This window comes from Sorex araneus, chromosome 4 (assembly GCF_027595985.1).
Source record: "Sorex araneus isolate mSorAra2 chromosome 4, mSorAra2.pri, whole genome shotgun sequence".
Lineage (NCBI taxonomy): Eukaryota > Metazoa > Chordata > Mammalia > Eulipotyphla > Soricidae > Sorex > Sorex araneus.
This window is the reverse complement of record NC_073305.1, coordinates 135,465,321-135,482,682: the sequence shown is the minus strand read 5'-3', so window position 1 is coordinate 135,482,682 and position 17,362 is coordinate 135,465,321. Positions and strand designations below refer to the sequence as shown.

The 17,362-nt window shown below is 41.9% G+C and overlaps 1 protein-coding gene across 1 annotated transcript in view; it reads left to right on the top strand.

Moving 5' to 3' along the window:
• PPIL6 (peptidylprolyl isomerase like 6) overlaps window positions 1–16,934 on the top strand; it is a 31,555-nt gene extending 14,621 nt beyond the window's left edge. The window contains exons 5-9 of the mRNA XM_055136721.1: window positions 1,075–1,137; window positions 1,237–1,384; window positions 6,576–6,632; window positions 14,438–14,573; window positions 16,823–16,934. Coding sequence (XP_054992696.1) covers window positions 1,075–1,137; window positions 1,237–1,384; window positions 6,576–6,632; window positions 14,438–14,573; window positions 16,823–16,934 — 516 coding nt within the window. The remainder of the gene's footprint in view (window positions 1–1,074; window positions 1,138–1,236; window positions 1,385–6,575; window positions 6,633–14,437; window positions 14,574–16,822) is intronic.
• Window positions 16,935–17,362: the final 428 nt, after the last annotated feature.

Genomic DNA, 17,362 nt, shown 5'->3' with positions numbered 1-17,362 from the left:
GGGAAGTGAGACAGAGGGACATTAATAGCTGTCAAAGTTCTTGGTGCCAGAAATACCAGGATGCTCCAGTTAACAGCAGGAGGAAAAGTGTATGTTAAAAGGGTGATAACAACCTCCAATTCCAGAAAAGAGCTGGAGGACCAGCCTTGTAAAGCAAGTGGGAGCCAAGAAAGGCACGTCTGCAGGAAAGACAGCACTAGAGTCACACCCCAGGAACCTGCCACCAGGATGCTACTCTGGATAGTCCTGGGACTGAACTGAACACTTCACTGAAATAACTTCAGAAAATAACTTTTGACCCCCAAACCAAAGTAATAACAATATTTGGCTTTTCTAGATTATCAAGAATAAGGAGAAGGCAAGTGTCATACCTTGTGATATTGGGTGGCATTTGTATGTCTAAGAATGGTGCTTCAGCTAGGAAATTCATTCCATCTGATGTCTTTGCTTCCCCCAAAGAATGCTGTGGAAATAGTGATTGATGTTTTTCTTTTGACACCTCTTCATAGGTGGCCAAGGTCTCCCAGGGGCTAGTTGTCTCTACCAGAAAGAATGTCCATGCCAAGTAAGAGCTGGGGACATGGTTGAAACTACCCTGCAGCACGATGCCTTCTTGCTGCTCCCAGCTTACACTTTCTCTGTGCACCCTGGCCTTATTTTGCTGCTTGGAAAGGATGAGACCTGGTTCTGCTTAGCTGATCTAGGCCAGCTCTGATCTGAGCACTCGGTGATCAAACCCACAGCACTCAAGTTGACTATTTTGCCACATCACCCATGAAAGAAAGGAATATCCGATTTGTTGCTTTTCCCAAAGGAAATGACTGCTGTGATACCTATTCTTGTGTGATAGGGTAATATCACTCTCATCTTCCACCACAAATGGTATCGTTAGTGTGTTATTTAGGTTGTAAATGCATTATGTAATAAAATGAAACAATTTATGTCTATTAATCCACTATTAGTACTGTCGAAAGCACTATAAGTGTTGGTCTGTTATAGTTTTGATCATTTCTAAAATTTTCTTCAAGCCATTGACCTGTCTCTCTTTTTTTTTTTTCTTCCCAATTCTGATAGCATAAGTTTGTGTACTTGGACATTTCTATTGATTTTAATCCAGTAGGAAGATTGATTTTTGAGGTAAGAGGGTTTTTTTTTTAACAAGTCAAGTGGTAGAGATCTGTAACTATCAAGATGTTAAATATTTAATATTTGAAACACTTTATCTTTATTTTGTAGCTTTTCAATGATGCGTGTCCCAAAACATGTAAAAATTTTCAGCTCTTGTGTTCGGGAAAATCAGGCTTTTCTCCCAGTGGCATCAGGCTACATTATGTAGGCTCAATTTTTCATCGAGTAGTACCAAACGGTTGGATACAAGGAGGAGGTGAGTCAAAGTATTAAATGCAACCTAGATGCAAGATCAGACTAGAATGTCCAACATGTGTTTTCTCTACCTTTGTGAAATGCACAGAGAATGAAGATCATACATTCATTGTTAAATATATTTAAATATATTTTATGAGCAAAATGATGAATAATATACCTTTTAAATATCTTCCCGTTTACTAAAATAAATCTATCATGAATATTAAAAATTTTTAAATAATGTCAGGAGCTGAGATGATAGCTCTTCCTTTCCTCCCTCTCTCCCCTTCCCTTCCTCCCCCTCTCTTTTTTCCTTCCTCTTACCTCTATTTCCTTCCTTCATTCTTTGCTTTCCCAAAAGGAGGTTCATTTCAAGGTCTAGAGAGGCAGTGCTGGTGACTGTGGTGCTAGGGGACCATGTTGTGTTAACTGGGATTGAACTGGGATCAATCGCATGTGAATCATGTGCCTTAGCCTCTTTATTAGCTCTCTAGCTCCACTTTAACTTTCTTTTCTAGTCAGTTTGTCGGCTTTACACAGATTAGATGTATGGTTAAAGTTAAAATTTTTTATTTCCCACCACCAATTTTGGGATATTTCCACCTCACATCCCAATCTCTGTCCCAAAACACAACCGAAATAATATATTTTGTGTTGTCTGTTATAGAGAACCACTGAAAATGCTTACAAAAAAGTATTCATGGGGCTGGAGAGATAGCACAGCGGGTAGGGCGTTTGCCTTGCACGCGGCCGACCCGGGTTCAAATCCCAGCATCCCATATGGTCCCCTGAGCACGGCCAGGGGTAATTCCTGAGTGCAGAGCCAGGAGTAACCCCTGTGCATCGCCAGGTGTGACCCAAAAAGCAAAAAAAAAAAAAAAAAAAAAAAAAAGTATTCATATTAGAAACAGTGTGAAGATTGTTCTATTTTGGCAGGGGCCATTAAAACATACTTTAGGATATCACTAACATGTTTTTAAAGGTTGAGTGATATGGGCTTTCATATATATATATATATATATATATATATATATATCCTGCATGGCAGAGCCTGGCAAGCTACCTGTGGCATATTTGATATGACAAAAACAGTAACAGGTCTCACTTGGAGACATTACTTGTGCCCGCTCAAGCAAATCGATGAGCAATGGGATGACAGTGATAGTGATGTCTTGACAAATATCCTGTAGGAAGCAAGTGAAAAAAATAACTGACTTAGTAAAGAAGATTTGTTTGACTTAAAGCCTTGAATTTGTTCATTTTATTTATTACTTTATATTTTATTTTGATTGTCCATATACACTCAGTGTTCTAGATTAATGAAGATAAAAATGTAGATTTATGGAGTTGGAGAGATAATATAGCAGGTAAAGCACTTGCCTTGCACGTGACCAACTTGGCTTCAATCCCTGGCATCTCATATGGTCTCCTTAACCCAACCAGGAGTGATCCCTGAGCAAAGGGCCAGGAGTAAGCTCTGAGAACCTCCTGGAATGGCCGAATGCCCCCCCCCAAAAAAAAGAAAGAAAAAGAAAGATTTTATTCTTTTTTTTTTTTTTTTGCTTTTTGGGTCAAATTCAGCAAAGCTCAGGGATTACTCCTGGCTCTGCACTCAGGAATTACTCCTGATGGTGCTCAGGGACCATATAGGATGTCAGGCAAACAACCTACCCACTGTACTGTTGCTCTGACCCCTATCCAACCACCTTGTTTGCAAATTTACTGCTTTTCCTCCCTCTGTTTTCTCTAAAATCACTGATACTGTTATCTAGCCTTATTATTATTTGTTTAATACACACGGTATTTATGTTCCTGCCAGTAAACATAAACAAGATGTTTTTTAGGAACTACCTAATTTTTCTATCATATTGTTATACTGGGGCTGGAGCAATTGCACAGCTGATAGGGCATTTGCCTTGCATGCGGCTGACCCGGGTTTGATTCCTTCGCCGCTCTCAGGGAGCCTGGCAAGCTACCGAGAGTATCTTGCCCACATGGCAGAGCATGGCAAGCTTTCCATGGCATATTCGATATACCAAAAACGGTAACAACAAGTCTCACAGTGGAGACGTTACTGGTGCCCACTTGAGCAAATTGATGAGCAACGGGATGACAGTGATACAGTGATTGTTATACTGATACAGGTAATTCCCCATCAGGGAACATATAGGTTGTTTTTTATTTGGGGTTTGTATAAAAACGTCTTTCAGTGATCCAGTATCAAGGTCCCCTGGTACTGAATTTACTGTTTACTCTTAGGTGTCAAACTCTTAGACACCATTCTTTTTTTTTTCTTCTTTTTTGGGTCACACCCGGTGATGCACCAGGGTCACTCCTGGCTCTGCACTCAGGAATTACCCCTGGCGGTGCTCAGGAGACCATATGGGATGCTGGGAATCGAACCCGGGTCGGCTGCATGCAAGGCAAACGCCCTACCCACTGTGCTATCACTCCAGCCCCCACCATTCGTTTTGTTTTATTTCGAGATTTTTTTCTTTAAAACCTTTTTGGCTTTTGAGCTACACTTGGCAGTGCTCAGGGGTAGCTCTTGGCAATGCTCAGGGGACTCTGGGGTATTGGGATCAGATCAACACTGCCACATACAAAAGCATGTGATTTAGCCCTTTGACCTTCTTTCTGGCCCTAACTAGTGTTTGGATTAGTCCTCCTCACCCTGCCCCAAGTGCAAAAGTTCATCAAAGAGAGCGGTGTACAAATCTTGGGTCATTTTTCCCAAACATGGTGGCAGTGATGATGGCACTTGAGGCAGGAAAAAAAAGTCATTTCAAATCCAGGCTGATATATACAAGTGCTCCCACAAATGCTCCCAGGAGTAGGTTCTGAGCATAGACAAGTATGACCCACCCTCCACCCCCCCACCCAAAACTGCCATCTTCCTCTCCATAATTATTCTCACTCATTGCCCTGCCACCTTTCTAAACCTTAACGTTGCTTTATTTTTTTTTATAGCAATTTTTACCACTGGACATGTTCTTATGAATTTCTTAGTTTATATATTATTATCTGTTAATCTTCACTAGAAAATTAGTTATATAGTGCAGAAATTTTTTTGTTTTAAATTTGATTTGTTCACTATTGTTGCCCTCCTATCTGGCCTATGTGAAAAATTTAATGGGGGTTGTGGATTTAGGCCACACCCAGTGGTGCCTAGGGCTATTACTGGCCCTGTGCTCAGGAGTGACCTTTGTTGTTGGTACCTGGAAAATATTTGCTGAAAGAATAAATAAATGTGGGCCAGGGAGATAGCTCAGAATGCTAGAGTACACACTTCACCTTGAGTTTGATCCCTGGAGTTCATGATCCCCTGAGAATCCCTAGGAGTGACCGCCAAGCACTGATCAAGAAGTCCCTGGGGGCTGGAGAGATAGCACAGCGGGTAGGGTGTTTGCCTTGCACTCAGCCGGCCTGGGTTCATTCCCAGCATTCCATATGGTCCCCTAGCACTGTCAGGAGTAACAGGAGTAATTCCTGAGTATAGAGCCAGGAGTAACCCCTGAGCATCTCTGGGTGTGACCTGAAAAGCAAAAAAAAAAAAAAGTCCCTGAGCAGCACCAATGTGGCTTCCATCCCCCATTCTTTTTTTTTTTTCCCCATTTTGGGTCATACCCGGTGATGCACAGTGGTTATTCCTGGCTCTGCCCTCAGGAATTACTCCTGGCAGTGCTCGGAGGACCATATGGGATGCTAGGAATTGAACCCGGGTTGGCCTCGTGCAAAATAAGCACCCTACCTGCTGTGCTATCGTTCCAGCCCCTCTACCCCCCATTCTTAATAAGATAAACTAATAAAATTTATTTTATTCGTTATCAGAAGTATAGATATGATACTGACTATAAGTACAGATATGATACTGACTATATGAGGGTGGATTCAAGATGGGTTCTAACTGGGAAAATTATAGATTGTAATGTTGCAAAATAGGCACACAGTGAAATCAGTAAATTGAAATTACTGGTTGAAATGACGAGAAATAAGCACACAGTGGAAAATAGATCTGAAACAGAAGCACAAGAAACAGTGGGCGTATAGAGAGAGGGCAGAGGAGTAACACTGGTGTTTAAGCAGGTTAGTGGGGTGGGGTGGGGGGAACCACCTAGGAAGATTTGTCAGATCCCAGAGCCAACCCTAGCCCAGAAAGAATTGGTGCTGGGGTCTTTCAATTTTCCCACTCCAGGAGTTAGCCTTCAGACTTTGCAGCCCTCTTCTGAGTGCCCCGAGGATTTTGGGGGTGAAGCGTGGATGCAGTATCTGGGGGAACAGGGTTGGAGTCTTAGATGAGCCTATCTGTGAACTTCTGAACCAGCTAGTTTAGTAGTCCATTGTAAATGTGGTATGCCTTGTCCTACATGCATTTTCTCCACATGCTTGCCATTACACTAGATTTCTTTTAAAATGGCGCAGCTGTGTTTATTGTATTTTCATGGTTATTCCTGTACTGCAGCAGCATAGCCTTCCACAGGTGTGGTGGGATGCTGTGTTCATGGAGGGTGCAGAACTGAGGGATGCAGAGAGGAGCCAGATCAGCATCTGAGGATCCAAAGACCTGAGACCTGTTTTATTAGCATCGGCCTGTTTTCTGCTTACATGTGGGCCAACCAAAATTACTTGAGCAGAAAGGATTTTTATAGTTTGAGCAATGCCTAAGCCAAAATATTCGTATAATATAAAATGCTTTATGTAAATACCCTATTTTTTTTTAAAAAAACTTACATTTTCATCACAAGAAAATAATGGTAATTATATGTGGTTGACCATTTCAAAATATTTACAAATAATAAAATAATTATGTTGTGATACCCAAAACCAATATAATGCCAATCAGAACTAAACATTTTTTAAACTCTCATTACGTTATAAAAGAAAGTCACTTCTAAAATACTGAATAAATAAATGAGTTATCACTAGAGCATTTCAAGGAATAAAGCATGTTTTTAAATCATGACCACAATTATAGTATTTTATTATTGTATCATTTTTCACAGAATAACTGCATGGAAAAAATGAGATCATAAATTGAAAGTACTTAAAAAATACAAGTGGAATATTTACATGTTACTGATAGTGAATAAACAGCTAATTTATTCTTGTCATTGGCACAAGTGGGATCATATTTTCCTGCCATTACTGCCATTGCTTTATCCTCATTTCTAGCCTCAGAAATCTAATGTTTCTTTTTTGCTACTTCTCAGATATAGTAGCTGGACGAGGAGATGGGGGAGAGTCCATTTATGGGCCAACATTTGAAGGTATGTAGCACTGTAGTACTGTCGTCCTGTTGTTCATCAGTTTGCTGGAGCGGGCGCCAGTAAAGTCTCCATTGTGAGACTTGTTACTGTTTTTGGCATATCATAATACGCCATGGGTAGCTTGCAGGCTCTGCAGTGCAGGCGGGATACTCTCGGTAGGGCTCTCTGAGAGGGATGGAGGAATTGAACCCGGGTTGGCCCGTGTGCAAGGCAAACGCCCTACCCGCTGTGCTATCGCTCCAGTCCTTGAAGGTATGTATCTTTAAATTTTTTTTTCTTCTTTTTGGGTCACTCCCAGTGGTGCATGGAGTTACTCCTGACTCTGCACTCAGGAATTACTCCTGGTGATGCTCAGGGACCATATGGGATGCTGGGGATGGAACCCACATCGGCCATGTGCAAGTGATACGCACTACCCACTGTACTATCGCTCCAGCCCCAATGTGTCTTTAAATTTTATCAGTTATGTATTTGTTGATGATTCAAACTGAACAGAACTGGATAATTTCTGAACTGTGTTTGCGTAAAAGTGATGTCCACACACTGAAACGGGGCTGGACAGAGAGTCCTTCTTCAGAACAGCTTTGTCAGCCCTTTCCACCTCCCCCCCACCAGTTGCTCAATTATATTATCTAGTTGGGATAAATTCCTAGAATTAGTTATTCTAGGATCACAAGGAATGGGTATTTTTTAGACTTGGAACTCTCATCACTCATGCTTCCAGTTGGTGCATTGATAATCTTCCAGATTATTAACAAATTGTCATTTGTCAATGATCTTGATATGGTGACAATGGCAGTGGCATAGCAAATCCCAATATAGAACACACAAAAGAATTAGGCAGAAAAATGGTGTTTTCCCCCAGGAAGCGGGGGAAGTTGTGAAATTGTTTGCATTAAAGTCCTTCCCATATGAGCCAAAACCTTTCAGAGCCCTATATGATAGGTCAAAAGATGGCATGAATGCCACACATGTGCAAGTCTTGCATTTGACCCCTCACAGCGCATGGCCCATCACAGAAGGCGGAGTAGAGTTTTGCCAGACCCCTAGCACCACCAGGCCCACACAGCACATCACAGAAAATCTCTGGTAACATTGACTCCCCCAAGAGAGTTGAGCGGGTATTTCAAAGAAAACCCAACACAGCAGTCGAGAGCCAGGCAGCAACAGCACACTGTCTGCCTAGCGCCACATCTGAGGGTGAGCTGGAACAAGTCACATCCCCACCGGGGAGCTGGCTCCAGGCCTGAGCGCTCAGAGCCTACGCTCCATCCCAGGCACCACAGGGCCCCCAACCCACCCCAAAATAGTAGAACACAGATATTCTTTTTTTTGGGGGGGTCATACCTGGTGATGCACAGGGGTCACTCCTGGCTCTGCACTCAGGAATTACCCCTGGCAGTGCTCAGGGGACCATATGGGATGCTGGGAATCGAACCTGGGTCGGCCGCGTGCAAGGCAAATGCTCTACCCGCTGTGCTCTTGCTCCACCCCCAAACACAGATATTCAATAATGAAGTGAGTGTAAGGGTTTGAAGAAGTAAGGTTCAAAGAGACTGGGACATTCAATATTTCTGTAATCTCTCTACCCAAACTGGTGTATAGAGGAAAGGAATGGGGGAACAAACATATCCATTTAAAAAATGAAAAGAGGGGTTGGAGCACTTGTATAGCAGGTAGGGTGTTTACTTTGCACTAACCCGAGTTCGGTCCCCAGCACTCCATATGGTCTCCCGAGCACTGCCGTTAGTGACCCATGAATGCAAAGCCAGGAGTAACTCCTGAGCATTGCTGCTTGTGACCTCCAAACAAAAAGAAAACAAAAGAAAATAAAATATCACAAAATCACCATTTTGCTGTCCCCAGTGAAATCATGAGTCCAGGCACTTGCTTCGTGGGTATCAACTAACCTCACACAAAGCCAGAGACAGCTGGATTTTAGGAGCCCTCTGCTGAGAGAACATGCCACCAAGGGGATAATCCCTCCTGCCAGATTAGGCCTTTGGGCCTTGCTGCCAGTTTGTAAGAAATACAACCAGTTCAGTTAATGATATGTTCTTAAAGATCTCTGCACCATGTCAGGTTGTCCAATAAAAATCATAGTATTTATAAGAAAAGTGAAGTTAAAAAAAGGTTAGGCCAGGAATATGGTTCAAGGGACTAGAACACATCTCAGATTTGATCCCAGTGGAGTGCTCCCTCCAATTAAACAAAAACAGAAACATTCCCAGTAATTCATTAAAAACAAGGTAGTTCGGGCCAGATAGATAATACAGGAGGTAAGGCACTTGCCTTGCATGCAACTTTGGCAACCACAGCCCTGGTTCAAAGCCTTGGCACCATACATGGTCCCCTGAGTACTGGCAGGGATCACTTCTGAGCATGGAGCCAGGAATTGCTTTTCAGTATTGCAGAGTATGCTTTTCCCCACCCCGATAAAAAGCAGCCTCATACATATATCACATGATCAAGAAATTTAATAAATGTCTCTCCTCATCTTGAAAAATCCCTGTTGTATGTGGAGGTGGGGGTGGGAAGAGCTGCAGCTTGCGAGTGATTTTTAAGTGGTAGAAGATGGGAGGCGTGTCTGGAGTGGGAAGTAGGCAAGTTGTAACACCAGGCGTGGGTGGATATGGCTTATAATACTGTGCCCAGAGGGAGCTTAGGGTGTCTGAGATGTGTGTTCCCATGCAGCGCCCCTTGCTTGCCCAATGCAGTTGCAGGTGTTTTCCCCCAGGAAGCTGAGGCGGAGGTGAAATTATTTGCATTAAAGTCTTTCCCATATGAGCCAAATGAGTTGAAACCTTTCAGAGCCCTATAAGATAGCTCAAAAGATGGCATGAATGCCACACATGTGCAAGTCCTGCGTTTGACCCCTCACAGTGCATGGCCCACCACAGAAGGTGGAGTAGAGTCCTGCCAGACCCCTAGCACCACCAGACCCGCACAGCACATCACGGCCAACCTGAGCCTCAAATCTTCAGGTCTGTATTGCTATGTTGAGTATCACCAGGATACCTGGGCTCCCAAGCAGCACTGGGCCTACCCTTTTAAAAATAAAATAAGGGTCTGGAGAGATAGTACGACAGGTACGATGCTTGTCTTGCCCATGGCCTACTCAAATTTAATCCCTTGTACCACAGATGGTCCCCTAATAATGCCCCTAACGAATAGCTAGGAGAATGCCCTGAGTACAGCTGACTATGGCCCCCAAACCAAAATAATAATAGTAATAATCACTGTATCACTGTTACTGTCATCCTGTTGCTTATTGATTTTCTCAAGCGGGCACCAGTAACGTCTCCATTATGAGACTTGTTACTGCCTTTGGCATATCGAATACGCCACGGGTAGCTTGCCAAGCGAGATAGTCTCAGTAGCTTGCCGGGCTCTCCAAGATGGGTGGAAGAATCAAACCCGGGTCGACCACGTGCAAGGTAAATGCCCTACCCGCTGTGCTATTGCTCCAGCCCAATAATAATAATAAATAAAAATAAAATGTCATTAAAGCAGCAGTTTTACTATATTAGTATGGGACCAGAGAGATAACTCAATGGGTTGAAGGGTTTGCTTTGCATGTGGTGGCAAACATGCAGCAGCCCTGCCACAGACACTGTCATGAAGCAAACCGGGGATTCTACCATGCCTTCAATTTAGTAACACCATCATCATCATCATCATCATCATCATCATCATCATCATCATCATCATCATCATCATCATCATATTTTTTAGTTTGGGGCTACACCTGGCTGTTCTCAGGCCTTACTCCTGGCTCTGTGCTCAGGTATCACTGTTGGCAGGATTGGTGGGCCATATGAGATGCCAGGAATGGAACCCAGGTCAGATGCATGCAAGGCAAGCACCATACCTCTGAACTATTACTCTGGTCCTGCCTTCACTTTCTTTTGCTCTTTTTTTTTTTTAATTTGGATTTGGGGCCATACCTGGCAGTCCTTAGGGCCTGTACTCCACACTTGGTACTTGGGAGTTGCTCCTGGTAGTGCTCAGGGTAGGCTTCAAACTCGGTGCCTCCTGCAGACAATGCAGACTCAGCAGCCAGTCGAGCTGCCTCTCCAGTGTGCTTTCACTCTTTATGGACAGCAGGTGCTTCAGTTACCGTGGCCTAGAAATTCAGGTGTTACTGAGGCATTTGGGGCAGAAGGTTGCTCGGGACTTCATACATCACACCAATAGCATTCTAAAAATAGGTATTATGATTAACTGCTTTAAAAGTTCTCCCATCACAATTTGGGTTAAAAATGTCATAACTCTAGGGCCAGAGAGCCAATTTAGCAGGCTTAGTGGCTGTATTGTATGTAGGAGGCCCAGGTTCCATTCCTTGCCCCAGAGGATTCCTGAGCACTAAAGCACAGAGCTGGGAGTATCCTTTTTTTTTTTTGAGGGGGGGAGTCACCATGGTGATGCTCAGGGGTTACTCCCTGGTTCTGTACTCAGAAATTACTTCTGGTGGTGATCAGGGAACCATAAGGGATGCCAGGGATAGAACTCCAGTGGGCTGCATGGATTGCAAATGCCCTCCCCATTGTGCCCTGAGAATATCCCTTGAGTACCACTGGTTGTAGTCCCCAAGCTAAAAAGCTAACAATAACAAACACCCAAATGTCAAAACTCTATACATTTTCTTTCCTATGTTCTAGACAATTTAAGGAAAATTAATTATAACATCTAAGAACAATGCCCTTAGATATTATTTATAAATACCTTTTATTAAAACTTCTTTTTTGGGGGGGGAGCCGGAGCGATAGCACAGCAGGTAGGGCGTTTGCCTTGCACGCGGCCGACCTGGGTTCAATCCCCAGCATCCCATATGGTCCCCCAAGCACTACCAGGAGTAATTCCTGAGTGCAAAGCCAGGAGTAACCCCTGAGCATTGCTGGGTGTGACCCAAAAAGCAAAAAAAATAATAATAATAAAAATAAAAAAAATAAATAAAACTTCTTTTTTTGCTTTTTGGGTCATACCCAGAAATGCACAGGGGTTTCTCCTGGCTTTACACTCAGGAATTACTCCTGGCGGTGCCCAGGGGACCATATGGGATGCTGGGAATTGAATCCGAGTCGGCCATGTGCAAGCAAATGCACTATCCGCTGTGCTATCACTCCAACACTCTTAAAACTTTGAATCTTGGAAAACAGTATGAACGATTCTCAAAAAATTAGAAATTGAGCTCCCATTTGACCCAGCAATGCCATTTTTGGGAAGGAATATTTCCCAGAGAGGCAAAAAAGTGTAGCAGAAATGACATCTGCACTTGTATGTTCATTGCTGCACTGTTTACAATAGCCAAAATCTGGGAAAAAATCCAAGTGACCAAGAACAGATGACTGGTTAAAGAAACTTTGGTACATCTACACAATGGAATACTTTGAAGCTGTTAGAAAAGATGAAGCCATGAAATTTGCATATAAGTGGATCAACATGGAAAGTATCATGTTAAGTGAAATGAGTCAGAAAGAGAGGGACATACATAGAAAGATTGCACTCACCTGTGGAATATAAAGTAACAGAATGGGAGACTAACACCCAAGAATAGTAGAGATAAGTACCAGGAGGTTTACTCCACGACCTGGAAGCCGGCCTCACACGCTGGTGGGAAGGCAGCTCAAATAGAGAAGGGAACACCAAGTAGAGGGTGTTTGGAGGACCCGTTTGGGTTGGGAGATGTGGGCGGAATGTAGACTATAGACCGAACACAATGGCCCCTAAATGCCTTTATTGCCAACTACAACACCCAAAAGGAAAGAGAGAACAAAAGGGAATGCCCTGCCACAGAGGCGGGGTGGGGTGGGGGGTTGGGTGGGGGTGTTGAGAGGGATACTGGGATCATTGGTGGAGAATGGGCACTGGTGGAGGAGTGGATCCTCGGTCATTGTGTGACTGAAAAGCAAGCGCGGAAGTCTGTAACTATGTAACTACCTCACAGTGATTCACTAATAAAATAAATAAATAAATAAACTTTGAATCTTTGTTTGGGCTGCTTTCTCTTCTGTGTTGTTTTCTATGAAATTAAAAGGTTATTTCCGTATTCCACTGAAATGGGGCATCAATGTAATTTCCACATAATTACAAAAATTATTTTATTTGTAAGTTTTATGATTTTAAAAATTACAAGGATTTAAATCCTTGAAAGCCCTTAGGATTTCAAGGGCTTTATTCAGTTTACAGTAAACTTAAGGTAACCATCACAGACAGGGTTTCATTGCTTAGTAGGTGAGACCTAGAACTTAAAATACAAATAGCAATTTCTGTTTAAGAAAATCTTACAGCTAGTTAACATTCTTCTTTCTCAATAATTAGAATTTTATAAGGTTGTTGAATGAAAACTTTCACTACATTTCTTTACCACAACTCCCTTCTGTGCATTTTAATTTGAAGGCAAATTTTACTTACTTCCTGCTGGAAATAAGACTCCTGAAAGGGCAGCTTGACAGCCTCTGTGTAGTTCTTTGTACTTGTTGTTCTTCTCTTACACGCAGAATCACTTTCCATGATATTTTAATCAGTTCATACATGGGTTGAGATTAAAATTTAGGTTAGATTTAGCAAATAAAATTACTGAAGTGTGTTGGGGGCTGGAGCAATAGCACAGCGGGTAGGGCGTTTGCCTTGCACGCGGCCGACCCGGGTTCGATTCCCAGCATCCCATATGGTCCCCTGAGCACCGCCAGGAGTAATTCCTGAGTGCAGAGCCAGGAGTAACCCCTGTGCATCGCCAGGTGTGACCCAAAAAGCAAAAAAAAAAAAAAAATTACTGAAGTGTGAATTAGTTTCCTTTCATTATCAACATTTAAGCATTTCATTTTCTTGGGGCTGAAGATATTGCATAGGGGTAAAGACACTTGCCTTGCACAAAGCTAATCAGCTTAAAATCTTGGGCACCCCATATAATCCCCCGAGCACCACCAAGTGTCACTCCTGAGCACAGAGTTATGAGTAGCCTCTGAGCATCACTATGTATGGCCCAACCATCTCCCAATTAATTTTCTTAGCATAATTATTTTTATCCATGATAGCAAAAAACTATAAAGATACATGCCCAAATCTTTTTTTCCTTTGATTTCTGGGCCACACCCAGCAATGCTCAGGTATTACTCCTGGCTCTGTGCTCAGGAATCACTCGTGGTGGTGCTCAGAGGACTATATGGAATGCAGGGGATCAAACCTGGGTCAGCCACATGCAAGGTAAACACCCCTTACCCACTGTACTATCTCCAGCCCCCAGATATTTCTACTAAGATTTTATTGCCAATATTTTTGTTATTGTTTTGTAAACATTTTTTGATTTTTTTTTTTTGAGGGTTGAGGGTGCTCTGGGCTCATCCTTGACTCTAAGCTGAGGGATCACTTCTGGAAGTGTTCAGGGGACTATATGCAGTACCAGTTATTGAACTGGGGTCAACTGTGTGCAAAGCAAATGCCCTGGACCCTGTGTTCTCATTCCACCCCGATACTGACCTTTTTAATAGCCAAATTAAAATAATATAAAACAAAATACTTATAACAAAGGGATAGAAGAGATAGTACAGGGGCTAGGGTTTTTGCCTTGTTCACAACTAACTCTGATTAGATTCCCTGGCTTCACATATGGTCCATTCCTGAGCCAGGAGTAAGTCCTGAGCATCAAGGTATGGCCCCAAACCCTTTAAAAACTAATTTAAAACATTTACAACATGGAATGAATTGTGAAAATATCATTGACAGCATTCTATTTGTGCTTTGTATTACAGTCAAATAGAAAAACTAGTAATATTTTCATGACCTACTGATTGTTGTCTTTTCAGATGAAAACTTTTCAGTTCCTCATAATAAAAGAGGAGTTCTTGGAATGGTTAACAAAGGTCGTCACAGCAATGCCTCGCAATTCTATATCACCCTACAACCAACTCCCTATCTAGATAAAAAATATGTGGCTTTTGGGTAGGTGCATTCTAAGTTTATCTATATAATATTCATATTTAAATATTATATGTAATATAATGTATTTGAAATATTCATATGTAAATATTATATGTAGCACTGTAGCACTGTCCTCCATTGTTCATCTATTTGCTTGAGCGGGCACTAGTAACGTCTCCATTGTGAGACTTGTTGTTATTATTTTTGGCATATCAAATATGTCACAGGGAGCTTGCCAGGCTCTGCTGGGCAGGCAGGATACTCTTGGTAGCTTGCCAGGCTCTCCGAGAGGGACAGAGGATCAAACCCAGGTCGGCCGTGTGCAAGGCAAGTACCCTACCTGCTGTGCTATTGCTCCAGTCCAAATATTATATGTTATATATAAAATATTCATATGTGAAATGTGATCAAAAATATTTTTGAGGGGTAGGCAAAGAGATACCTCAGTGAACTGTTTTGTGTAAGCTCTGCAAAGGAGGCCTGAATTAAATCCCTGCTCCATATTGTTCCCTGAGCACTGCTGAAAGAATCCCCAAGCACGGAGCCAGGAGTAATACACATGAACCACTGGGTGCTTCCCTCCTTCCCAAATATAAAACTTAAGTATTGTATGTAGTTAATGCTAAATAAAGATAGGATTTTAAAGCAAAAGTAATATAAATATAGGCAAATTGAAACAAGTCTTTTAGATATGAATTTTTTAGAAACAACTATATAAGAACAATATAGGTATGATACTTAGAATATTTAGTCCACTATCAATACACCATTTTATCTTTAGTTTTAAGGATATTGACAATTTTTAATAATTATGATTAATGTCAGAATTCTTAATACTATAGATAATGTAGATATAAATTACTCTAAGTAATATAGATTTAAAAAGTGTAAAGGAAAGCCACTTAAATAATGTCTATGAAGATTATAAAGAAATAGATAAAAACTATTCAAATTATAAATAACATTTTTTTCTGAACAGTTTTAAATATGTAAGTATCTGTTAATGATATGAACCATGTAGGTATATTGGTAATATGCAGCACTGTAGCCCTGTAGCACTGTCCTTCCCTTGTTCATCGACTTTCTCAAGTGGGCACCAGTAACGTCTCCATTGTGAGACTTGTTACTGTTCTTGGCATATCGAATACACCACAGGTAGCTTTCCAGGCTCTGCTGTGTGGGCAGGATACTCTAAGTATCTTGCCGGGCTCACTGAGAGGGATGGAGTAATCAAACCCAGGTCAGCTGCATGCAAGGCAAATGGCTTACCCGTTGTGCTATTGCTCCAGACCCTCCGGAAATCTGCTTTGTTTTGCTTTGTTCTGTTTTGGGGCCATAATAGGAGTGCTGAGGGAGATGACAGGGCACACTGGCAGTGGTGCTTGCACAGCTTTTTAGTTACAATGCTCACCAGGATTTACATTTAATTGTCATGCTCACCTACGTGGCTGCAGTGCCCTGAAAGCATAAAATGCTGTGGCCAGGGGTTCTCAAAAACAGGGCTGCTGGGACAGCAGTCTGCATGTGCGTGGCGCAAGAGGCCGAACTCATGGTCTCAAGCTTGCCTACCACACAGATGCTTTTGCCCTAAGACCCCCGTGGTAGAGATTTTTGGTCTTTCTCTAAGTGTAATGGGAAAGTTTTAAGCAAGGAAATAACATCAGATTGGCATTTTCAAAGAGGACTCTAAGGTGAGAACAATAGACTGGGGTAATCCCAGAGCCAATGTGGGGAAATCATGGCAAAGTGGACACAATCAAAGCTATTCATGAGTGATGTTTTAACAGGTAATTTAATGTTAATAGATACATCACCTAAAATAATCTCTTGCCTTTTATTTTACCTGGGTCTAATAAAGTAGACTTTGATTTTTGAAATTGCATTCTTTACTTCATTTCAAAACAAATAGCCTCTAAATCCTTTATCTCAGAGGTTCCCAAACTTCTTTGGTCTACGGTCCCCTTCTCAGACAGATAATCACTCAGTGCCACCCCTCCAGAAATCTACCTTTTTTTTTTTTTTTTTTTTGTGGACCATGCAAAGCCATGCAAGACTCAATTTCGGGTTTTGCCTTGTTTTATTTTGAGTGGGGAGTCATCCATCAGTGGCCAGGGGACATTGTGGTGCTAGGGATCAAACCCAGAGCTCCCACATGCCGAGCAGGTGTTGTAATTCTTCAAGCCACTTCTCTGGCCCAGGACTCAGTTAAGGAATGTATACAGAACATGAATGCTCATAAACAACTAAAATTTCTGTTTTCTTCTATGTAGGCAATTAATCGAAGGAACAGGAATTCTTCAAAGATTGGAATTAGTTCCAACAGAGAATGAAAGACCAATACAACAATGCATAATTATTGACAGTGGAATTCTTCACGCTTGATTGCCATCTTAATATTTTCTAATAATGTATTAGTATGTACCTGATCAATGGTTTCTAGATTGAATTAAATGGCACCTAATAAAACTTCACTGGAAAGCTGTGTCCTACACTACATAGGTTTGCTCAGGCTAGAGAGATTGTTCAACCGGCCTGAGCACACTTGGTTCAACCTGAGCTCTACCTAGGAATAATCTGTAAGCACAGCCAGGTGTGATACTGTTCCTCCTCAAAAAATAATATTCTACTTATGGCCATTTTTCACCCCAGTACATATAAGCACTGCCAGAAACACCTTGAATTTGTTACATGGTTATTTTTAATTAGGTTTTGGTCACTGCACAGTAGAATTCTTTTACAGTTGGCATATTTTTCACACAATCTTGTTCAGTCACATGACTCCATGGGACTAGGACCCACAGTGAGCTAAG